General features: G+C 39.9%; 2 protein-coding genes across 4 annotated transcripts in view; one reads left to right on the forward strand and one right to left on the reverse strand.

Moving 5' to 3' along the window:
• Window positions 1–2,533: 2,533 nt before the first annotated feature.
• Window positions 2,534–24,742, reverse strand: MTERF3 (mitochondrial transcription termination factor 3). 3 transcript variants are annotated; one of them, XM_055286835.2, is made up of 8 exons: window positions 24,628–24,742; window positions 21,499–21,842; window positions 20,108–20,260; window positions 14,084–14,273; window positions 9,425–9,572; window positions 8,981–9,052; window positions 7,048–7,209; window positions 2,534–2,802 (listed from the first exon to the last, which is right to left on the reverse strand). In XM_055286835.2, the coding sequence occupies exons 2-8, from the start codon at window positions 21,830–21,832 to the stop codon at window positions 2,608–2,610; spliced, it is 1,254 nt and encodes a 417-aa protein (XP_055142810.1). In that variant the 5' UTR covers window positions 21,833–21,842; window positions 24,628–24,742; the 3' UTR covers window positions 2,534–2,607. The 3 variants fall into 3 exon arrangements, with proteins under 3 accessions (XP_055142810.1, XP_055142812.1, XP_055142813.1); XM_055286838.2 differs by lacking the exon at window positions 2,534–2,802 and adding an exon at window positions 2,840–2,971 and having other exon boundaries at window positions 24,628–24,724; XM_055286837.2 differs by lacking the exon at window positions 7,048–7,209 and having other exon boundaries at window positions 24,628–24,724.
• PTDSS1 (phosphatidylserine synthase 1) overlaps window positions 24,651–25,661 on the forward strand; it is a 72,657-nt gene continuing 71,646 nt past the window's right edge. The window contains exon 1 of the mRNA XM_055286839.2: window positions 24,651–25,347. Within this exon, the coding sequence (XP_055142814.1) occupies window positions 25,169–25,347 (179 nt within the window). The 5' untranslated portion in view covers window positions 24,651–25,168. The remainder of the gene's footprint in view (window positions 25,348–25,661) is intronic.

The raw sequence follows: 25,661 nt of genomic DNA on the forward strand, positions 1-25,661 counted from the left end.
CCTTCTGAGTAGCTGGGACTACAGGTGTACACACCACCATGCCCGCTAATTTTTGTATTTTTAGTAGAGAACGGGGTTTCACCGTGTTGGCCAGGCTGGTATCAAACTCTTAACCTCAAGTGATCCACCCACATCATCCTCCCAAAATGCTGGATTACAGGTGTGAGCCATCATGCCCAGCAGAAAAGGTTTTTAAAGATTAAATCTAAGATGTATTGCAGAATTTGCACACAATTTTAAGACAAAAGAGCAGTATATAGATTTTCTCACTTTTAAGGTCTCAGCCCCAACATGCGAAGTCTTAGGCATAAACATCTAGAGACAGAAAACAATTGCGGGGAGCTAGCATGACTGATAGTTACTGGTGAACTTCTACCATTACTCAGTGATATCTTTTTTTCCCCCTCAGTTTTAAGCTCAGAGCTGGGACAATACAGAATAGAAGCTTGTCTCATCGTAAGTTCAAAAGGTTAGATTTAATGATCTTAGTCACATTCCGGTCCTAAAATTCTATTGATTTTCCTTTTTCTTCTATCTCCATGCTGCCACCATATTTCTTCTATTAGTCAGTCCTGTATGCAGCACTAAAGCTGGTGAATGATCTCTTCTATCTTACACTAGCCAAAGTGAAGTCTGAAAGATGTGAAGAAATGCAATACATTTGTACATTGGTACATTGCCACATTGCAGAGGGTAGGTACTCAATAAACTCTCCTCCCTTCCACCCTTTAAGTTTTAGCTTGCTGGTTACAGGTGAAGGTGGCAAGAAAAGACATATCAAAAGATCTGAAACCCAAAATTGTCACACAATCCAGCTCCTAAGGAATTAAGCTAGAGAGACGGAATGTTTGCTGGTAGTGATTAATGTTGATTCAAAAACTGTTTTTGGTTTTCTTTCCTCCCAGCACAGGATTAGGGATTGCCTCTCTCTGCCCTATTAAGGTTAGGCATGGCCATGTGATACTTTGGCCAAGAAAAATGTGAAAACTTTTTAAGAGCAATTCTTCACATTTCTTTCCTTTTCCATAGACTGGCAACACTCCAGAAATGATGGAGACAGGATACGTTAACCTGTATCACTAAAGACGATGTGGAGCAGAGCCTTTGTGGTCCTATGAGACATGTATAAGATAAAAACTTTTGTGGTTTTTCAATCATTTGAGGTTTTAGGATTGTTCATTGTATCAGCACAACTTGCCTATTCTGACTGCTAAGGTTGTTCAGTGGGTTATTCATAAAGGCAAAATGCGGTTGTGAGCCATAGAAAGAGAGGACAGGATGGTTCCATGGTGTCCCCAGCTTATTTTTTATTGTTTCCTGTTTATTGATCTCATCCATTGGAGAACTCCATGAAAGCACATATCTATGCTACACTCACCACTATTTCTAGGAACTCAAATGTCGGCTGCATGAATAAAATATGTAACAGGAAGGCCACTATACCTGGCCCTGACCGATTACAAATTTAGTTTTTCATGAGGTTTTTTAAAGGGCATCCAGCACACCACAAAACTCTGTGCACAACAAACTACCCCCGAAGTTAGCGGCTTAAAACTTTCTCCCAATTCTGAATTCCGCTGGGTCGTTCTGCTTAGTGTAGTGTCTACTAAGGCTGGGACATCCCAGATAATTTCTTCATGCATGTCTGGTGCTCAGTTGGCATGGCTGAAAAAGCTGGGTTTGGCCAGACATCTGTCCACCTAGTTTCTCCAGCAGAGTAACCAGACCCCTCTACACAGTAGCTTAGGGTGCCAAGAGCAAATGTTCCAAGAGGGCAAGCCCTGATGTGCAAATTCTTAAGCCTCTGCTTGACAAATGTCCCCTGGGCCAAATCACATCCGCCCAGAGTCAGTGTGGGAGAGGACTAACTACACAAGAGTACAAATACCAGGTGTGGTTCATGGGGGCCACCAGTGTTAACAGTCTACCCAATCTGGTGATCATAAGGCAGACCACTAAAGTCATGATGCTTCGTTTTACAAATAAAAAAGCAAAGACTCAAAAATGAAATCACTTGCCCAGGATAACACATGTTGTAAATGGAAAACAAATCTTTGTTTACTGGTAATAAGTCAAAGGCTAGTTAAGCCTTTCACTATATCTCATTGCCCCTAATCTTTAAACTCCACTTTCCTTTTCCTGATTCTTAGCCAACTGTGAATATCTGTGTTCAAGAAGTTAACAATGTAGATAATCCAAAATGAAGTGTGTTTTGTAGCATTATCTGAGCAGTAGATATTAGATGACTAATGTAGTATGCTCTGGAAACTCGTAACAGTTCAAAGGAAATAAAGCCATTTTATAATGAAACCACTTTAAAAATCCTCCACTGTTTTCATCTTCACTAGAATGACAAAGCACCAACTTAAAGTAAACCAACTCTCTCCCCTTCTCTGAGCTTGCTGTATTTCCTAAGAAGGAAGGAAAAGGTCAAACAAGAATTAAGTCACTAGGAACTTGATGAAAGATCTACCACAGTATATGTACCCAAATTTACAGTATCAAATGGTTTCCAATATCAGCTGAGACCCGAGGCATTTAAAAATATATTCATTTATTCATATATATATTCACTTTACAATACTGCATTTTAACATACATAAAAATCTAAAGCGTTTTTAAGAATTTTTCAAAGTCTTGTACTGATGCTTTGGCAATCTCTTCACAAAATATTTCATCAGGAATAGATACTAGTTTGTCCAAAGAGATGTAGTTAGGTTTTGCTGGATCATACTGTGCTCTTCCTAAATAGGTAAGAAACAAGTGTCTTTCTTTGACCTTAAACAGCCTTGTATTAAATACCTAGAAAAGAAACAAAGTTTTTAAAAAACACTGCACACTGGAGGATGAAATATTAAAAAGTTTACTTGGGAAAAATTTTAATAGGTTAACCAATACAAAGTACTGACCATGTGTTCAGTAAGTAGGATAAATGCCAGAGGATTTAAATCCTATATTTTCTGTGAAGAAACTAGAAAAAGGGATTCAAAATCAACATACAAAACAATAAGAAAATAATTAAGGGCTATACTGTGGGCAAAGAAGATTGAGTGCTCCAGAGACAGAGGAGAATGTGTTAAAAAAGCAAATCTTCAGCCGGGCGCAGTGGCTCACGCCTGTAGTGAGGCTGAGGCAGGCGGAACATCTGAGGTCAGGAGTTCAAGACAAGCCTGGCCAACATGGCAAAACCCTGTCTCTACTAAAAATACAAAAATTAGCTGGGTGTGGTGGCGCATGCCTGTAATCCCAGCTACTCGGGAGGCTGAGGCAGGAGAATTGGTTGAACCCAGGAGACGGAGGTTGTGGTGAGCTGAGATCGCACCACTGCACTCCAGCCTGGGCAACAGAATAAGACTCCATCTCAAAAAAAAATAAAAAATAAAAAGGGCAAATCCTCAAGCCTCACCCCAAAACTACTTAATCAGCAACTCTGAGAGCAGAACCCAGAAATCTGTCTTAACAAGCCCTCTAGATGATTCTGATATCTACCAAGTTTGAGAACCAATGTTAGAGATTAAGATGTTATTCTAAAAAGATTTATAAGATTTCATAATCTGTAACACCTCTTTCTCTCCCTTTTTTCAAATTCGCACTCCTCCCCTTAACTATAATCAAAATGAAATGAATCTGACCTCTGGGAGAGCAACTAGGGAAAGTTATGTCTTACCTGCCTCAAAGTAAAACTCCTAAAAACTAGAGTGAGCAGCAGCAACTTTAGAAAGGAGTGAGAAGCAGGCAAGGCTCTACAGCCAGCTACAGACAGAAGAGAGAAATGGGAGATCTGGCCAGACTTGAGCTACAGCCCTGAAGCCTGAGAGATCTGTGAGGTTCCCTGGCAAGGCTCAGAGGAAGCCCTTTCAATATTATGCCTGCCTCAAGCTCTCCTCTTGGCTGTTACAGATATAATGTGAACACGGGATGTGACACATAACCCCTAGGCCTCTTTCCCTATATTCAAGTGGAAACAGTAACAGATCAGTTGGAAAGGACACTATGAAAAGCAATTGTTGAAACCCAAAGTACTGTGAGAAGAGTGACTAAAAAAAGTACAGGGTGCTGCCTCAACATGGGTTTGGCTTGCTTTTGAAACAGAACATCTCCCTTTTCAGTCTCTGCTATTCTGCCCTTGTTCTGATAACTAAATTCCCATGATCACAATATTATGGATAATGAAGATGTAAGGGGTTTTAGATAGATTTTTTTTTTTAGAAGTATGACTCCTATGCAGTGATTCTTGGCTTAAAAAACTGTCACCCGGCTGGGTGCAGTGGCTCACACCTGTAATCCCAGCACTTTGGGAGGCCAAGGTGGGCGGATCACGAAGTCAAGAGTTTGAGACCATCCTGGCCAACATGGTGAAACCTCGTCTCTACTAAAAATACAAAAATTAGCTGGGCATGGTGGCAGTCGCCTGTAGTCCCAGCTACTCGGGAGGCTGAGGCAGGAGAATCACTTGAACCCAGGAGGCGGAGGTTGCAGTGAGCCAAGATCACGCCCCTGCACTCCAGCCTGGCGACAGAGCCAGACTCCGTCTCAAAAAAAAAAAAAAACAAAAAAACAAAAAACAAAAAACAACTATCACCCAACAACAGACAAAACCACAAATGGTTCTGGTGCTCCTAAACTATTACCAATTTCCTAAACATAATAACACTTCAAAGCATTTATTTAGCTTATGAGCAGATATTATATGTTTACTTCTCCAGTGGTCCTAAGTTACTCCATCATTAGAGAGTTGTGTACTCTTTCAAGTCCAAAAGCTACTGCTCAGATTGCGGTGTTTCTCCCTTCTTTTTTTATGGGTGTGGTGGTATGGGGGGAGGGTTGCTGGCCACCAGGGGCTACTTTGCCATTGGCACAAAAATTTTATCCTATTAATGACATATTAAATTCTTCGCAGTTAAAAAAAGTGCCCCTAGCCTGAGAATTATTGCTCTCCTCTAATCCTAAGGTGGACTTCAGCTTTGCCTTCACAGAAAGTCACAGAGGAAGGGGAGAGCCAAGGTTTCGGGGGATCCTGAATATAACCTCTTTCCTTAGCCTAGTGATTTCTTCACATTAATTACCCTAAAACTGCTTTTGTTATCCTTTACCTTCCACGGTCTCTTCTTTGAAATGACTAAATTAACCATAGTTATTAAGTTATACTTCTTTCCCCATTTTTAATTAATCATAAGTCAGATCTGCCAACCAGGAATATTATCTGCATGAGAAAATTAGTTCCACACCACTGAGATTTAAACACCAGCCAAAAATTTAAAGTCTATATCAGCCCGTTCACAGCCTCACTGTCCATTAATGTATTTTTTCATTAATAAGCTTTTTATTTTTCTGGTTTTTTTCCCCAATAATTCCACCTAGACTCTAGGAATCTGAGAATCCCAATTTGGAAGCCACAATTCTACAACAGAGCATCTCAGAGGCAAGGGTTTGAGGTGTCTAAAATCTGTGTTTTTAAGTGATTTTGATGCATCTGGTCAGCTTATAATTTCTTCTATTTGGAAAGCTCATCTCCATCTTTTAAACACCACTCACTCTTCTATAGACAACTCAAATGTACTTCTAGCAGATCCTAGTAAAGGGCTTGGGTTTTTAAACTGGACTGTTGGAGTTCTAACCGTGGTTCTGCCCCAACCTTGTTACTTGGGTAACCTTGGACAGGTTACTTAAATCTCTTTAAGCTTAAGTTCTTTATGTGTAAAATAGGGGTAATAATAGCATCTACCTCATATGGTGGTTGTGAGAATTAACTGTTAATACAAATAAAGCAATAAAGATAGAGCTGCCACACAGTAAGTACTCAATTGCTATTATTACTTCCATAATTCTCCTACTGCTTCTAAATCACACTGTAGGAGCTCTGGTTAGGACTCTTTACCATCATATAAAGCAATTCTATTTTTAAACCTGTCTTCCACACTCGATTATAAGTTCCACAAGAACAGAGACCATGTCTGCTTGACTTTTGTATCCTCAGTGCCCAATGTGTAGCACTGATGGGTGCTCAGTGATATACTGGAAAAATGAATTACGCACCAAGCCAGGGAAAAACAAATTGTCATTGCTTTTTCATTGAAGATTATTTCACAATTACTCCATGAGCCAAATTCACAAAATTGTAGGCTTCTAACACTTCTATAATGAGTATATTTACATTTGGTAAAATAGGAAAATCCTGTATTAGAGGCCCATTCCTAGTGAAGTATAATAGGCAAATAAATATAGCTGTATGTGAAGGAACTGGACCTAATGCAATCTAGTTCTGAGAGTTGTATTAAGGTCATATTTCTTTTACCCATCTTTTTTCAAAAACAGGAACACATGTGTTCTAGCAAATGGAGTAGAGGGATCACTTAAATAAAAATTCAGTTTGTCATTTATCCAATAAATACTGAGTGGCTATTTGCATAGGAAATAGGAAAAAAGGATTACTTTGATAAAATCCAATCATTCATTTGTTCAACAAATATTAATTGTGTGCCTACTTAGTGCCAGGTGTAGTTCTAGGCACTGAGGATTTGGCAGTATATAAATCAGACAAAGTTTCTGCTTTTAAAGAGTCAATATTCAAGATTAATATTCTTGTGAACAGCAGATAATATCACTCACTAGGTAAGGAATATGAAAGCTTGATTAGCTTAGAAAATATAATTACGGCTTTGGCATGATGGCAAACTGGATCACTTTTATATTGGGATGGGGATCATTACAATATGGCTTATTGATTCATGAATTTAAATAAACTGTGACTAAAAAGTACACGTAGCAGTGAAAGGACCTTTAAGGGAAGTGATCTATTCCAAAGTCAAGTAGACAAAAACATGAGAGAGACTACATTAGATTTGTTGGCCTGATTCCAACAATCAGAACTAGGACTAGGTAGAAACTCCAGGGAAAGAGACTAATCACTGACTTCTCCTCAGGAGATGGACATTTGCGCCCTGCAAGTTATAAACTCTTCCCAGTGTACAGAACTATGCAGCTGGAGAGCAGCTCCGAATAAAGCACAAGGGCAGCACTTACAGAGAGAGCTGTGAGTGGCATTACCTGTGGGAACTTGACAATGATGTGGTGGGGAACGCTCATCACATTGTGCACAAAATCAAACGTCTCAGTAAGTTTCATTTTATTTGCAGTTAACATCTTTGGGATTCTGGTGATCATATGTTGAATTTCATTATGTTTAAAACCAAGTTCAAGACGATAAACCTAAAAGAAAGTAAATTTGCTATGAATCGTAAGTAGAAATAGTTATTTTGGTACCATGGCAAGGCTGCGCTGATTCTTTTTTTTTTGAGATGGAGCTCGCTATGTTGCCCAGGATGGAGTGCAGTGGCATGATCTCCTGCCTCAGTCTCCCAAGTAACTGGAACTACAGAGGAATGCCACCACACCTGGCTAATTCTTGTATTTTTAGTACAGCCAGGGTTTCACCATGTTGGCCAGGCTGATCTTGAACTCCTGACCTCAAGTGATCCACCCACCTTGGCCTCCCGAAGTGCTTACAGGTGTGAGCCACCACCCCTGGCCATGATTTTTTTTTTTTTTGAGACGGAGTCTCGCTTTGTCATCCAGGCTGGAGTGCAGTGGCACGATCTCAGCTTACTGCAACCTCTGTTTCTTGGATTCAAGTGGTTCTCCTGCCTCAGCCTTCTAAGTAGCTGGGATTACAGGTGCCCACAACCACGCCTGGCTAATTTTTGTATTTTCAGTAGAGATGAGGTTTCACTATGTTGGCCAGGCTGGTCTCAAACTCCTGACCTCAAGTGATCTGCCCACCTCAGCCTCCCATGCCAGGGTTACAGGTGTGAGCCACCACGCCTGACCATGATTCTTTTAAACTTAAAATAACATTTTAAAATTTGGAGAGAGCTATGCCAGTGCCTTCAAGGAATTACAGCTTCCGGCTCCTGGGGTCACCGGAATTTCAAACCCCTCTGCTAAGAAAGAGCTACACAGTGATGGTCATGAAGATCACCAAAGGGGCAACCATAATTACAAGAGAGAATGAGTGACATGGGAGGGCTGCAGGTCAGAGGCATGGGCCCAACACCAAACAGATCCTTCAGCAGCAGGATCTTCAAAATGCTTTTTGAGCTTTTTCTCCCAAGTATACCCACATATGTGTTGTCTGAAAAACGACATGTCAACTTTCCAAGCAGAGATGAGGAACTAAACAACCAAACATGGGCCAGGTCCTCTATTTGCTTTCATAGTGTCCTGTGTGCCCCCACCAAGTAACTGCCCCCATCACTCTGGATTTGATCCCCCACTAGATTGTAAGCTCCTTGGGAGGAGGAGCTGTCTCCTCAGCATGGCGCTTGGGCAGGAGCTCAATAAAGATTTCTTCAATGACTGAACTGTTCACCTCAGAAAACAGCCCTTATATAATATTTCAAATACTACTACAGCTTTATATACTAACCAGTCAGCTGCTCTTGGCTTCATCTTATTCTCTTGGAGGAAGGACAGTAAAGAGTGTCTGGTACATTCTGTGATAGAATGAGAGTTGGCAATTGGGACAGGTGCAAAGGAGAACAATGTGCTGGCTGCTACTCTTTTCACAGAAGTCTTTTGGATCCAGCCTCCAAAACTCCCTGAGACATACACAGACTGTCATGCTGGCCAACAGGAGTACTTTCGTAGACTGGTAACACTGCCCAGGTAACAAAGACATCAGACTCCCACACTGGGCAACAGAAGCAGTTTCAGGTACCACTTATATCCCTATCTAATGCTTTAGGATTGTGGGTATCAATGTCTGCAAGGTGATTTACTCATGTTAATACCTGGTCAATGTGAAAATATTAACTGAAACAAACTGCTTGCTAGACATTTGTTAAAGATAATTTCCTATTTCTCTTTTTAGAAATAACTTAAAGTCTAGTTTTCTTTTAGATGACAATAGCAAAATCTGTTCTCTTCAGAGGATTTTAACACTTAAAGAAACTGATTTCTGAAAAGCCTAAAGTTGTCCTACCTTCATATTTTCTTTCACGGGTTCCAGACTTCCGGTTAGCAGCCTTGGGAGACGAACTACCAGATCTCTAGTCTGTGGTTGCAAACAAAACAATCTAGTATTACATGTGCATCTTTAACTAGTTTGGAAAATTAAGGCATTATTAAGATACAAAGTTAAAACTTAAAATATGACCCAATCAGAAAAATGATAGGAACCCCAGGAATATATAAGATTAGTACTGTTTGGAAAAAAATAAAACAAAAACTGAAGGAGCCAGTTTGATTAAGTATTGTAAGATGATGGAGCTCTATGTTCAAACTAGCAGGATAATTCATTTTTGTACAAAAAATACCAGGAATTTATATGATTCACATGGGCCAGGCATCTGTTAGGAACATGACATCTATCAGCTACTAAAATGTACCTGACATGGAAATAAACAAATTCTCTCCTTTTCTTTACCTTCTTCACACTAAGTTCAAGTTCTTTCTGAAAAAATCCCAATCTGTTATCCAGTCTTTCCACTGAAAAGTTCAGCAAAAATGGTGCTTTTCTGACCATCTGTGCAACATCTGCTTTACTGAAATTTTTTGAATGCAGATAAGCCACCCTAGAGAAACATAAATACATACACGTGATAAACATTTACATTTTTTTTTTGAGACAGCGTCTCATGCTGCTTTCCAAAGTAACAGCTATTTTTAAAAAGGCTCCCACACCCTAAATTACGAACTAAATAAAACCATTCTGTAACAATGGCAAAAGCATGTTTAAAACAAAACAAGCATTCACCCAACTCTAGATGGTTTCCATTTATACTTAAAAACAGAAAATAATTCTGAAATCCACTAACAGGTATTAGTTGCGGTTTTGCCATTACTTTCAATAGCAAAAACATGATTACTTTTGCACCAACCTTTAGATTCTCCTTTCAATTAATCTGGTTTATTACCTGGTAAGAAAGAATGAAATAGCTTCTGCTTAAGATTTTTTTTTTTTTTTGGATAAGAACAGAAAAACACAAATTAACAAAATAACACAAATTAAGAAAATTAAGGAAATAATGGTTGTAACTGAGAGAGGCATTTTTTAGGTTAGTATATTTACTGAGCCCCATCCCCTCCCCTCTTCTATTCTTTTCTTTTCAGGAAGAGTCTCGCTCTGTTGCCCAGGCTGGAGTGCAGTGGCATGATCTTGGCTCAATGCAACCTCCGCCTCCCAGGTTCAAGTGACTCTCATGCCTCAGCCTCCCAAGTAGCTGGGATTACAGGCACACACCACTAGACCCAGCTAATTTTTGTATTTTTAGTAGGCATGGGGTTTCACCATGTTGACCAGGCTAGTCTCGAACTCCTGACTTCAAGTGATCCACCCACCTCGGCCTCCCAAAGTGCTGGGATTACACTTGAGTGACCACGCCTGGCCTGAGTATGTATTTTTATAAATGATTTTTACTACAGTCTTTCAATATGTATTTTGTTAACTGAGAGATTTTCCTGCTAAGTTTTTGAAGATCAAACTATGTAAGTTAGTAAAATATAGAAAGTTTGGCTATAAAATAACATTTTTTAAAAATCTAAGAACATAGTAAAAGATAGTTTTACTAAATGTTTAAAATATATCAGGATATTCTTTTGTTTAATTCTAACCAGAAAAACAAAAAAGCTTGTGAGCCAAGTAAATTTTCCACATTACATTTGAGGAAACATGGATTCAGGGAAGTTAAATAACTTGTCTGAGATCATCACCTAATTACTGACAAAACTAAGATGTGAACTCAGGCATGCCTACATCTAAAGCCTATGGTATTTTTATACTATATACCAAAACTTATATTACTTTATAATCACATGACTATTACTCCTTTAAAAATAGTTAAAATATTTATAAATCTAAGTATATAAAAATTTTTAATGCATGGCAAAACAAAACAAAACACACCCCACTATAAATGAAGTCAAAAGGCAAGTGACAATCTAGGAAAAATATCTGCAACATGTCTCAGAGACAGAACTAATTTTCTTCATATACAAAAGAACGTTTACCAAAAAAGAAAAAAGCCTGATTAAAAAACAGCAAAGGATATATTACAGAAAAGGAAATGTAAACAGAAATTCAACATATGAAAAATGCTCCAAACAACATTCCATGTTTCAACATCTGATGCTCCAAACCAACAAATACAGTATCTTTTTATCTATACAATCAACTGAAAGCAAAGTGTGATAGCACTGTATTTGTGAGGATAACAGGGAAGCTGGCACTTCCGTACACTGTTGGGGAGAGTATAAACTGGAAAACAGCCCCTATGAAGGATAATTTGGCAATATCTATTGAAGTTACAGATGAACATAGCCTTTGACCTAGCATTTCCACTTCTAGAAATCCGTGCTACAGAGAGACACCAATATGTGTGATTTTTCAGAAGTATCTAAAAGGTAAGTCACTACAGCCTTGTCCTCACAGTGGACTGGAAACATACTCCATGCTTATCAATAGTCCACAGCATGGACTGTACTAGAGTTAAAAAGAATAGGCAGCACCAAGAAAAAATAATCTCCAAGATACAGTGAAGGTAAGATAGTGGGATACAGAATAGTATGTATAAATGCTACCAATTGTTATGTATTTGTATTCGTGTGTGTATACACAGATATATGCTTTATAGAACATTCCTAGAAGGTCGAACAAAAAATCCTGATAACAGTAGCTGTGTCGATAGGTGGGTCTTGAAAGGCCAAGGGACAAAGTAGGAGAAAAGGAGGTATTACTTGTTTTTTTGGCAGCAAGGTTCAACATTTGATTAAAAAATTATCAAAACTATTGTCTACATTGTAATGACATTGTAATTTTTCCAATAAAAAATCAAGATATAAGGCCCACCCAACCAAAAAAAGAGTATTTAAATAATTAAAATGCCAATTATTCATTTGAAAATTCTACAAGGATTTTTTAAATATAACTTTTTATTTAAAAAATAAGTACATGAAATCAGTGCTGTTATAGAAATAAGACTCCTGCATATATCAGAACCAGAAACAAAGTTCATTTAAATAAAGGTTCTCATACCTGTGTTTATTCAGTATTTTTTACTGCATACTCTTTTGAATACATGTGGCTGAATTACCTATTAAAAAATTCTAAGTAATTTTAAAAAAATGTTCTACAGCTTAATTTGATAGCCAGCCAGGTTTAGGAATCAATGGACTATGCTACCTATGTGAGAATAGTCCTCAGTTGTTAGGCGCATGTATGGCTTGAGCAAGTAACTTAAGCTATTAAGCTTAAGTTTCCTTCAAAGAATTAAATGTAGAGACAGTATGCAGCAGTCAGAACCCTGGAGTTTGATTAACTGGGGTTGAAACCACTTACTCTGCTACTTATGCTAACGGTATGTAATCTTGGGCAAATTATTTAACCTCTCTGTGACTCCCATGTACAAAGGGGCTATTAACAATAACGGTGCAGCCTGTGAAATTATCACTACCTCCTGGTATTTATGCTTTCTTGGAATAAATCTTGAGCAAAAAGGGCAGGCTGGTTTTTGACTGCAGAGGGAATTAGTGTTCCTGACAGCCAGGAAGACTAGAGCTGGATATGTCAGATGAGTTTCTTAGAATCATTCTCTCTCCCCTCTGTATTGTGATAGCCTATCTATATTACACCAGACTATCACTCTCATGAAGGGAAAGACTGTCTTTGATGTCTAAAGTTTAGGCCAGTGTCTCACATATAGAAGGGTTCAAATGTTCAATTTAATAAATGCGGTTTTTGTTTTGTTTTTTTTCCTAATTCCAAGGAAAGACATTAGACTATGATGGTTTAAGGAATCGCAAAGCACTCTGAAACGTAGTGAGAATCAACATCAGTGTGGAGAACAGTCTGGAGGGTCATGACTAGAGGCAGACCAATTAGGAGATCATTGCAGTTATCTCGGTGTGATATTATGGGGAACTGAGGCAAAATAGTCAAAGCAAAGATTCAGAGAAATGTCATGACTGATTTGAGTTATAAGAAGAGAAGAACTGATGGGCTTTCATGATTTATTGGATGTAGATGATAAAAGAAGAGAAGGCAAGTTAATACCAATATTTCTGAGTCGGGCAAAAGGGTATTCAGTGAATCTTGGGAATACAGACTGGGTTGTGACAGGTGGGGGCGATGATGAATTTAAAATGTTAACTTAGGGACAGGGGTTTTGCCTTGTTCTCTGTGGTATTCCCAATGCCTAGCAGGATTCTTACCTCACAGATCAATATCTCACTGTATTTATTTTCACAAATTCAATAATTCTTTGAATGTTAAATGAAGCACAGATATGTTTATAAAAGTGCTCCTTAAGAAGAAAACAAGGAACAACCAAAATAGCCAACTTATGGATATGATTAAGCAAATTATACAGTAATTTGCCAAGACAATCTCAAATGTCTAACAACAAAAATCGGCCAGACAAAAACTACAAAAACTACAAAAGATCATATCTTTAAGTGCACTCTCAGATAAGTTAGCTATTTGTTGATGGATTTTTTTTTAGAAAAAAACTTATTCTAGTTTCTAAAGAGAAAGAGTTAATTACTGACTCAGTAATAAGTTGAAAACATAAAAATAATAATGGGGCCAGGCAGGGTGGCTCATGCCTGTAAAATCCCAGCACTTTGGAGGCCAAGATGGGCAGACCACTTGAGGTCAGGAGTTCGAGACCAGCCTGGCCAACATGACGAAACCCCATCTCTACTAAAAACACAAAAATTAGCTGGGCATGGTGGCCACCTGTAGTCACCCAGCTACTTGGGAGGCTGAGGCAGGAGAATCACTTGAACCCGGGAGGTGGAGGTTACAGTGAGCCGAAATTTTGCCACTCAACTCCAGCCTGGGCGACAGGGCGAGACTCCATCTCAAATAATAATAATGATAATAATAATAATAATAATGGGTACTTGAATAAAAAAACTGTTGTAAATACTTAATTTAGATCAAAGAAGGTCTATAACAAAAAATAACATTCATGTTCATTATCTCAGTAGACCCTTGTGCAGCAGAGACTAAAAGAATAACTTCCACATATATTTCCTTCATAACCACTTCTTAGGTTATATGAGAATCCTTTTAAAAAAGTCCTACCTGGTCTTCAGATTTTCAAGGTCTTCCGAGAAAATTGCATGATTTTTTGTCAGGAATGCTCCCAGTTGGTTATCCTCTATACCCACATCTTTAAGAAACAGAAGCATTTGCTTGATGTCTTTTTCAAAATCCAGTCTCAGAAGGAGGTTTGCTGCTTCTGGATGTTTTTCTATCTTGGACAAATCCACGCCTATAATAAATTATAAATACTGTTTGAAGATGACTTCTTAGTTCACCCATTAAACTCACATACATAAGCACAAGAAATTACTGATGGAGATCAATACCTAGCCAAAGGAGCACTGAGCTAGATCAACAGAAACTTCTAAATATTTTTAAACTAAGTTGGTTGCAGAAACAACATAGTATTTATTTTAAAAATCAAGTACAGAGGAAAATAGAGCATTTAGTGCTACATTTCCCCCCAGAACAAATCCACTAAGTCATAAGGAACCTTTGTCTAAGGTTTCTTGAATATTGTTTCAGAATGTTTGTCAGTCCCTAATGAACCCCATAGTAACTGGTAATTCTGCAGGGTAACAAACAATATGAATAAAATGTTACTTTCTTTGAAGATTTTATTATTTCCTTAGTTATAAGCACTATTTTGAAAATATGTTTATGATTCCCATCATAGGGGGAATAAAAATGACCCTGTGCCTTACTCATCGTTGTAATCTCTAGGTCTTTAGCATGGAGACAAGTCCCTTGAAGAAACTCAAGAAATGTCTGAGTGAGAACAAGTGAACACATAGCCCTTCAAGTATACAACAAAGCAGAAAGTATACAACCTTAAACCTCCACATTTAAAACTTCTTAATGGCATCACACAATCAAAAAAATAAATCGTCATATTCATTATAACTCCAAATATTATTAGAACCAAATATAATTATAAATCCAAATTTCTTGATATTAAACAGGTATTGATATAAGATGCCCATGAACAGTAAAATGAATTAAATACACATAGACACAATGATATGGTTAGGCTGTGTCCCCACCCAAATCTCATCTTGAATTCCCATGTGTCATGGGAGGGACCCGGTGGGAGGTAATTGAATCATGGGGAGAAGTCTTTGCTGTGCTGTTGTGTGATACTGAATAAGTCTCATGAGATCTGATGGTTTTAAAAAGGGGGATTTCCGGGCACAAGCTCCCTTCTCTTGGCTGCTGCCACGTGAGATGTGCCTTTCACCTTCTGCCATAATTGTGAGGCCTCCCCAGCCACATGGAACTGTTAAGTCCATTAAACTTCTTCCTTTTGTAAATTGCCCAGTCTCAGGTATGTCTTTATCAGCAGTGTGAAAACAGACTAATACACACACTCAATGAAGATGAGAAACAGATCCAGAATAAACTAAAAAATGTTATTACACAACAATAATGCATTTTAAATCAAATAGACTATTTGTTAAAATATATGGGACCACTAGCTATACTTTTGAAAAAAAAATTCTCTTTATATCTTATATAGATATCAATTCTAGATAAAGAATCTAAACATATATTAACTCTACTAGAAAAACAAAAAAAAACTAAGTTTAACTACAGAATAGTATAAAACCTATGTGTAGAAAAAGGTCTGGAAAACTATTCCACAATTTGGTTAATAGTGGTTACCTTTGAGAAGTGGAACTGGGAACGAAGAGAGGGTAAGAGGTCCTTCTCTTATAATATCTGCTCTTTTGACAACCGGATGTAATTCTTTTGTAATTTAAAAATAATATTAGTAGAAAAATAAATCCAATTATTAGATGGACAAATAAATAAGATGAAAACCAGTTCCAAAAATCTGTGATAAATGGGGGAGCGGATGCTTTAAAAATAACATAAAGGGTTCAGACTTCACATTTAACTAAATATTACAGCTGACATGAACTGAAGTGCCTTGCTCAGCATGAGCTGTCACACCCTGACTGTGCTCGAACAGAAATCCTGAAAAGCTGCTTTTTAACAGCAGTGGGAGAGCAGAATCTCATCAGGAATGCACACTGCTCTCAATGCGAATAACTTGGGCTCACTTCATTTCATTAACTTGAAAAAATATTCCCTGAATACCCACTATGGACCAGTCACTTTTTTAGGCACTGGGGTTATAAAAAAAGAATAGTACACAATTCTAACCTCTAGGTGACCAGTCTAGTTGGGCTTTACCTCATCAGTTCAGTAATTACGAATATTACCATTTTATTCAGTTATGGTTACACATATTTGGTACATCAGTCAGGGTCTAGCAGGCTATACAACGTGCCCTGGAAAGTACAAATGACAAGGACTTTAATGAAGGGACTCTATACAGCGGTGTGAGCAGCCTTCAGAGAACAAACAAGAGCCTTCTCAACACTAAAGAGGCAAGGAGGCAAAATGTTACCAGGGCGCAGAGGGACTAGAGGCTATTAAGGAAGGGCTGCTCAAGAGTGCTGTTGTCATGGAGTGAGGCAGGTACAGGACTCAAAGTAGGGAAGGAACAGGGGAAAAATATCCCCACCTGGCCCTTCTACCTTCTGTCCTGTAGATGCCTCCCACTGGCTGAAGCTGCCAAGAAGCCAGCTGGCATAGGAGCCCTGGTGCATAGGGGATGGCCTCCTGGGATACAGATCAGGCAGAAAACAGGTCTCAGAAGCAAACAGAGAAAAAACTAGGACTTGGGTACTCAAAAATACTGTTTGACAGAGCAAATAAGGCTCCCCTAAGTTACTATTATTTAAGTTACTTCTAAGACATGCTGTTGAAGTATCAGCATACAGGTAAAGGAATGGCTGAAATATATTCCAAACCTGTAAGTATACTGTAAATTATTTAAAGATAAGGACTTAAGGACTAGGCCAGGCACGGTGGCTCATGCCTGTTATCCCAGCACTTTGGAAAGCCGAGGTGGGAGGAAAGCTTGAGCCCAAGAGTTTGAGACCAGCCTGGGCAACACAGTGAGACCCCGCTCTACAAAAAAAAAAAAAAAAAAATTAACCCAGATGGCATGTGCCTATAGTCCCAGCTACTTGGGGGGCTGAGGTGGGAGGATCACTTGAGCCCAGGAGGTCAAGGCTGCAATGAGCCAAGACTGTGTCACTGCACTCCAGCCTGGGCAACAGAGCAAGACCCTGTGTCAAAAAAAAAAGACGGACTGTGTCTTAGGTTTATCTTGTATCATCCATAGCACTGCCATAAGACAAGGAAAGCTATTTCGAAAGGAAAGGTGACTGTCTCCTCACAGCAGACGTCATCTTTTTCCTGCCTCTGAATGTACACTTTTTAAATTATATGTTTATGGGATACAACATGATGTTTTGACATCTGTATACATAGTGGAACGATTAAATCAAGCTAATTAACATATTCATTACCTTACATACTCATCATTTTTTTTGTGTGGTGAGAACACTTAAAATCTACTCTCAACAATTTTCAAGTATACATTATTATTAACTACCATCATCATACTGGACAATAGATCTCCAAAACTTATGCCACCTGTCTAATTGAAACTTTGTACCCTTTGCCCAACAACTCCCCATTCCTCCCCCTCACTCCCCAGCTCCCTCTGCTCCTATGAGTTCAACTTTTTTAGCTTTCATATATAAGTGAGATCACATAGCATTAGTCATTCTGTGCTTATTTCACTTAGCATAGCATCCTCCAGGTTCATCCATGTTGTTGCAAATAACAGGAACTCCTTCCTTTTTCAAGGCTGACTAGTACTCCAATGTATAAATATACCACATTTTCTTTAACCATTCATCCACTGATGGACACTTAGGCTGATTCACAGAACACTTTATTTGCATCTCTCATGTGGGACTTACCACTTTGCCCTTCATCCTTGCATTCCAGTTATTCTTATATATTTAGATGTTTCTGAGGACTTGAAGCTTCTTGAGAACAAAGGCCATTCTAAACACACGGGTAACATTTGGGTAACTGGGCACAGAGAGATGAGTATACAATTATAATAGTGTCATTAGTGCTAGGATCCAAGTAAGCAGGGAGTGAAATGAGAGCCTGAAGAGGGTCACTTTGTCTGCAGGGTCAAGAAGACACTTTAGAAGTTACTTGGACTTCAGTGATGCTCTCCAGTTGTTGGAGTTGGCTAAACAAAGGAGGGAAGTGGCAAGCCATGAAGCTGAACAGGTAAGCAGAAGCCAAATCAGGAAAAGCTTTGATGCCATGGGAAGGTTTTGAAGGATTTTAAATAGGTCACTGACTTAGATCTGCATTTCAGAAAGAGCACTAACACTGGAAACATATCAGAGCCAATACTGCTGAGGAGAAGACTATCAAGATAGGAGGCTCCTGCAGCCACTCAGTGACAAATGAGGACCTAAACAAGGTAGTGACTGTAGGATGAGAGAAGTGGATGGATTTGAAAGAAATAGAGAGGGTAGAATCCATAAGATAAGGTGTTAAATTACATGTAAAGAGGGAGGGGACAAAAGCAATAAGAATCAAGGATAGGCCGAGTGCAGTGGCTCATGCCTATAATCTCAGCACTTTGGGAGGCCGAGGAGGGCAGATCGCTTGAGGCCAAGAGTTCAAGATCGGCCTGGCCAACAGGGTGAAACCTCGTCTCTACTAAAAATACAAAAAATAGCCAGGCATGGTGGCACACACCTGTAATCCCAGCTACTAGGGAGGCTGAGGCGGGAGAATCGCTTGAACATGGGAGGCAGGTTGTAGTGAGCTGAGATGGCACTACTGCACTCCAGCCTGGGAGACAGAGTGAGACTCCGTCTAAAAAAAAAAAAAAAAAAATCAAGGATGACCCCCAAAGTTTCTAACAGAGCAAAGGTCTCTCTTTTTCCTCTCCTGTTAAAAATCACCTCCCAAAAATATGGGGAATGAGAAACAAAAGATAAGATGCTTCTTTGAGGAAACGAGATTATATCCCCACATATCTGAAAACAGATGAAAACATGGCAACAGCTTTATCAGAGAGGAGAAAGACGACACTGAAATGCCTGCAAATGAGAATCTGACAAGTGGTAAGTGATCAGTACCACAAAAAACTCAAAAGTCTCCAAAATTGGAGTCCCTAGAAATCTGAGAGATTAGAGGTGAGGTATAGACTAAAAACTAGGGGATTGGGTATGGAGAAATCTGACCTCCCCCAAATCCAGTTCCTCTCAATGCACCAGGAGAAAGGAGATTCATTATCTGGGAAAATCAAGTATAAGAAGTACCAAACCCAGAGAAATGAGGAAAGCAAAAGTTTGTAATAAAATGCTAGACTAAAAATAAGATGACTAACGGAAAGTTTGGAGGGAGATCCCCTGGCTCCCTTAAGCTATCCAGATCCAAGTGCAACCTAATGGTCAAAAAGCGAAGACAGCTATAGAGTAGGCCTAGAAACCATTCAAATCAGGAGGACAGTGGCTTCAGGAAGGAGGTCGGGGTAGTGGGACACGCAGGGAACAATCCACTCTGGAGAAATGAAATACATCATCTGATAGGGTCACCTGGGAAAAACTGTCCTGAGAGGCTACTGGAAGGTATGGAAAAGTTTAACCCCAGAAACAAACAAACAAAACAATTCATCAAATGAAGAACAAGGCAACTATTAATGCTGGAAAAATGAAAACTTGTACAGGAAGGTAAATAATGATAGCATACTTCTTGTTAGGGCAGATAGCAATATTTATAGTCAGACTAATGATTTATCTAAAATTGTAATTTATATTCGGAGAATTGAAAATAATACAGGAAAAGTACATGTGTACATACAAGAGATCAAATGATGTCTAAAACTGATGAACCAAACAACAGCACTATAAACAATTATTTTAAAATGAGGAGGTTGAACACAAACAGAAAGAAAGATACAAGTTAAGTAGATGCATCTGGGGAATAGGACGCAAGATCAGCATGATGAGGCAGGGAATACAGTTTCTCACTAGAAGCCTTTTTATACTATTTGACTTTTGCTTATGTTTGTATACTACTTAGTATAGATTACATTGTTAATTTTAAAAAGTAAAAAAAGTAATGAAGACTATGTGCAAAAAGTACTTGTAGTTTAGTCAAACTTACCTAGAAGAACCAGCTTCTGCAGAGTCTCAGAATGATCCACATAGTCTCGAAGTGTGAATGAAGCTGGTGGCAATGGAGGGTCTGCAATAATCTGAATAGCCTCTTCCTCCGAAATTGGCTGCATTGGAGACAATGGAGGCAATTCATCCAGTTCTTTGAAAGAGAGAAACAAATTAGTGCTCTAATATGCACACTTAAAACTATTTCTACAAAGACCGGCTCTTCCCTTGTTTGCTTCTTTCAGTGGTTAAATCTTGGCATCATTTTAGAATTAAACATCCAAGCCCCCAATTTTTCACCTTTTAAGAGGTAAGGTTACAACTATTTAGACAGACTAACTACTGTTCCTCCGAGATTAGAAATTTGATGGTAAATTTCAAAGCACACAATGCCTTTCCTTCACTTAATCAGTAGGCGAGAATGCTAAAAATCACCTAACTTTCAAGTGAATTTTGAAACAGAGATTGAGTTTACCATAGCCTGTTAACTTGGCCAAAAGTACACATATGCCAATAGTCTGAATTGCATGGATTAAAGTAATCATATCCTGAAAGTCTTTGTTTTGACCCAATGCCCTCCCTTCCAAGTTACCCTCAAATACACCTTTAAGAGGGCTTCTATGATTGTTTCTACAACCTGTAGTCCTCTCTACAGGAGATGTGACTCTAGTACAGCCCTGATTCTGAAGTTGTTTTTGTTTTTTTAAAATCAAACGCAGCATGGAAGACACTTAGAACTACACATTACCTTAAGCTAAGGAATCAGATCTGTGATCTTTTGTTCTGTTTTTTGCCTCTAATCATTAACTATCCTTTCTCATCATTTATAGCCAGCATCTCCTCCCTGCCCTCTCTCCAGCTCTCTTTCCTTCCTATTCTACTTAACCTTATATTACTTCTTTACCAGCGAAATATTCCTAGAATAGGACCCATAGGAAGGAGAGGATTGACTAAAAAGCGACATGAGGGAACTTTGTGGAGTAATATAACTGTTTTATTTGTTGATTGCAGTAGTTGTTACACACTAAATGCGTATGTCAAAATTCACAGAACTATATATCCCATAAGATGAATTTTACTTGATATAATTATACCCTAATAAAACTAATTACCACTAGAAGAATTTTGTTTTAAGAATCTAAACAATAAAGTATTTAGAAAGCAAATGTCTTATATGTGTAGTTATAAAATAATCTTACATGTTAGCCCACGAACTTTTTCTCTTACCAGTAAAATAAAGGCATGATAGAAGTTCATCAATAGAACTGGTATTATTCCTTTTCTTTCTTTGCACAAAATATTACCTGAAATGGGCTAGCAGAATGTAAACAGGTAGCTTGTTCAAATGGCCAAAGTAGGGAAAGGGAGACTTTTCTGAAAGTTCAGAATTACCTTCTAGAAACAGCTCAGAATCAAAGCTAGATATATTTTGTGTCTTCTGTGACTGTTCATTCATGGAAGGAAGCAGACTGCTTTGGGCAGAATTATTCTCTTGACTACTTGAGCTAGTAGACTGGGAACTATTCCATAAGGAGGAAGTCCTGTAAGTCTTAAATCCCCACTGGAGAAAGCAATTGTCAGAGGATATCTGAGACTGAGCAGAAAAGCCATGTAACAATGTTCTTGCTGGTCTAGGAAAACGTTTTGTGAGTTGTGCAGCATTAATGACGCTCCTCAACTTAACTGAGTTAAACCATCTGGGTATCTGTTGGGCTGACAAAGCCATTTTTCTTAGTCTACAAAGGAAAGATACAACCGTCAAAAGAAGAGAAATTTAATTTACTTAAATGTTTAAAACAGTATTCAAACAACAAAAAGATAAACTGGAAATTATTTTTTTCTAATTGAAAGGTGTTTAAATATATATTTAGTCTAAAATAGTGAGATGTTTCTTATGTACAGGAAAAGCCAACAACAAGGCAATCTCAGTTACAAACCAACAGACAGGAACTTCTGAGTGGAAAAATAAAGATATACTTTACAATTTAAAAACAAAATGCAACAACACTGGTGTAAGAAAAATGCTTAAAACAAAAATCTGCAAATGTTCAAGTGACTGCAGACCTCACTAATCTGTTAATTTAATCATTTAAAAAGAATAAGCTGATGCAATTAAGTGTTCTTGAAATTTGGTGTGAAGGATGTTTCCACAGCAGATTGCTGATTAAAGTAACACTGAATTATTCAAATACATTTTATGTATATAAATTTGTCCCAAAATGAAAAAACAGAAATCTACTGTGTCCTAAATGAATCATCAAAATATTATAATTGATATATAGAACAGTGAAAGCAGTTTCTTGCTTCATTCTCAGGGCTGAACACTGTTGATTACTTCACAGATAAAGCTGTTCTTCCAAAGCGAATTGAACAAAACCAGTTTTGTCAAGTTTTGTTTCACTGTAGGAAAGGAGAAAAAAGCCTTCAAAAAGAAAAGGTCAAAACTAGTAAACAAAACCAAGTGACAGAAATAAATAAGCAACCAGCAATTAATACCTGCATATTTTGACTGAAAAAGTAGTTTTCAAAAATATTTTTATCAGGAAAGGCTAGTGCTATGTTAAACTCCAGGAATATGAAGGGATTTTATATTTAGCCAGCTAATTAGAAAGGTAAATTTGATGCATATAATCTTACGTTAAATAACATTATCCACATAAAACACAGGATGGAGTCAGGATATAAGAAATGCTCAGTAAATGTTAGCCATTATTATTGATTACACAACCAAAAACAAAAATTCTGCTGAATTAATTGCTGCCTACAACTTTATACTTTGTTTTTCTACGTAGTGGAATTCAGCTTGTTTTATGCTCTAAATTAGACCAAATACTTGAGGGTCTAATCTTCTCTTGGAGATCTGTAGTTTTGGGAAGTTTGCTGAAAGAGATTTTACAAAAGTGAAAGTTTCCTTTCATTCTGCAATTATTTATTATTATTATTTTTTTTTGAGACGGAGTTTCGCCCTTGTTGCCCAGGCTGGAGTGCAACGGCACCATCTTGGCTCACTGCAACCTCTGCCTCCCAGGTTCAAGTGATTCTCCTGCCTCAGCCTCCCGAGTAGCTGGGATTACCCCCACCCGCTACTATGCCCGGCTAATTTTTTGTGTTTTTAGTAGAGACGGGGTTTCACCATGTTGGCCAGGCTGGCCTTGAACTCCTGACCTCAGGTGATCCACCCACCTCGGCTTCCCAAAGTGCTGGAATTACAAGCGTGAGCCACTGTGCTCGGCCCATTCTGCGATGATTTTAGAAAAGTATTCACAATACCCTGCTGGGATAGGTGGTTTCTGTTAGATTTTGGTGGGAAATGGGCCTCCAAATGTGCCAAGCTTTCCCTCAAACCTACAACATTCATTCTCTGCACGGTAGTCATAAGGGCACTAAATTGAAAGACCTCGGTTGTGCTACCTTGACAAGGCTGTTTCTGGCAGCAGTCTAACAAAAGCAGCAGTCTAGCCCATGATGTTGGGGTGGGGGTGGGGTCAATAACCATTCTTCAAATAATGCTTTTTTAAAAGGCTAGGGGTACAATAAGATGATTCTTAAGGCCCCTATCAGCTCTAACATTTTTTGACGTCTAAGCACTTCATCCTACTTCAAACTCTTGAAATCGCAAATTCATCCTGAAGCCTTTCCACACTCCATACCACTTAAACATCAGGAAGACTCACTTTCAAATTTCACCCCGTCATTAAAAGATCTTTGTGCATACAACGAATGTTTATCCTTGCATTGTTATTTACAAGTGCACTATCTTCTCCACATCTTTTCATTGCTGCCTACACATCTTAACAATTGATTAACTGTTCATTCACGAGAGCAGAGCTGGGTCTCATCCCTGGATCCACCCTTCCGGGGACTATTCTCCACTTTCCCAGACCCTTGTACTGCTCTAATGTTTGCAGAATGGAAATAAATCAATGGCAAGTACAGTTAACTCACTTGCTTACACAGTATGCAAAAGCGGGTAGGGGATGTGCAGATGTGTATAAAAGCCCTGTGAGGTGGTAACCAGAAGTCTTCTGACAAGGTCCTTTCATGAGGAAAATTACAGAAAACCCTTAAAGAAACTCTGAAGTCTCTTAACAATTCATATATACTGTTCTCAATGAGTGCCTAGTGCTTCGCTAGAAAGAGGCACTGAAATAGAGTTCAAGATTTCTACCTACGAAATGATATAAAAGAAATCAGGAGAGAAAGGGAGGTTATGGGGGTAGCTTCCTAATAAAGGGCCTCTCAATACTTCCTAGGCCATTTTAGCCCATTTCAGTTCCCCAAACTTGCGCAGGAAGGCAGAGCCCCCTCCTGAGGCTTCTCACACTGCGCTAATTAGCCAGCATGGTTTAGTTTTCACTACATCAGCCAGCGAAAAACACAAAACAAAACCAATCACCCTCGACTGGGCCGCGAAGACCTAAAGGCCCTTGAGGCCCTGGGGCGCGGTCTGGACGCGGGTGCGCCGGAACCTGAACCCCCGCCAAGAGCGCGATCCTCGTGCTGAGGCAGCTCCTGCTTTACCTGTGGCGAGGCCTGCGCCCCGTAGCGGGTGACCCCGGGACCGACCGACTCGCTGGGCCGCACGCCCGGTCCCGCCGCGCCGCACGCCGGCTCCTCAGCCGGCCCTACCCAGCGCAGCCGCGCTTCCCGGCCCACGTGGGCTGCGCCCGGAGTGGGCGAGACCATGTGCCGGGCTGCGCGGGGAGACAGCGGGCTAAGTGCGCTGAAAAGAGCCAGCCAGGGGCCGCAGCTACCCTTCTCCGGCTCGCCACTCCCCTGAAGTCGTGTGGACCTGGAGTCTGAAGATTCCTTGAGTGCGTAGAGATGCCTCAGCCAGGATGACAGCGTGGGGACGGCCGGCGGCTTCCCCTGCCCCAGGCCGCGGTGGCGGCGCCGCGACCCCGCCCTCTCGCGCCTGTCCTTCCCTCCGCTCCCAGCCTTTGCTGGGCGCCAGACCCGGCTTCGCCGTCCGGCTATTAGCCCACTGTGGCTAGTCACCCCCGGGGTCCCGGCCTCCGCGGGCTGGGGCCGCCGCCACCGCGGCAGGACGGGGAGGCGGGCCATGGCGTCCTGCGTGGGGAGCCGGACCCTAAGCAAGGATGATGTGAACTACAAAATGCATTTCCGGATGATCAACGAGCAGCAAGTGGAGGACATCACCATTGACTTCTTCTACCGGCCGCATACCATCACCCTGCTCAGCTTCACCATCGTCAGCCTCATGTACTTCGCCTTTACCAGGTGGGGCGGCCCGGCCGAGCGGGGGGCGCGTCCAAGAGCTAGGGAAGAGGCGGGAGGGAGGGTGGCGGGGAGGGGGGCCGGCAAGGCTCTGGGTGAGGAAGCGGGCTGGCTGCTCCACCTACACTCACTGGCAGCCCGCCGCCCACGCAGCCCCTCCGCCCGCCCGGTGTCTCACAGTACGCTAGCCTGCTCCCCCACCCCTCAGTGCCCCTTCTCCATACAGCGCCTCCGGTTACACGGGGAACGCACGCGAGTCACCTAGCACGATCGCCCCCCCACCCACCGCACTCAGCATCGCTCCACACAACATCACG

Source organism: Symphalangus syndactylus, chromosome 7 (assembly GCF_028878055.3).
Source record: "Symphalangus syndactylus isolate Jambi chromosome 7, NHGRI_mSymSyn1-v2.1_pri, whole genome shotgun sequence".
Taxonomy (NCBI): Eukaryota; Metazoa; Chordata; class Mammalia; order Primates; family Hylobatidae; genus Symphalangus; species Symphalangus syndactylus.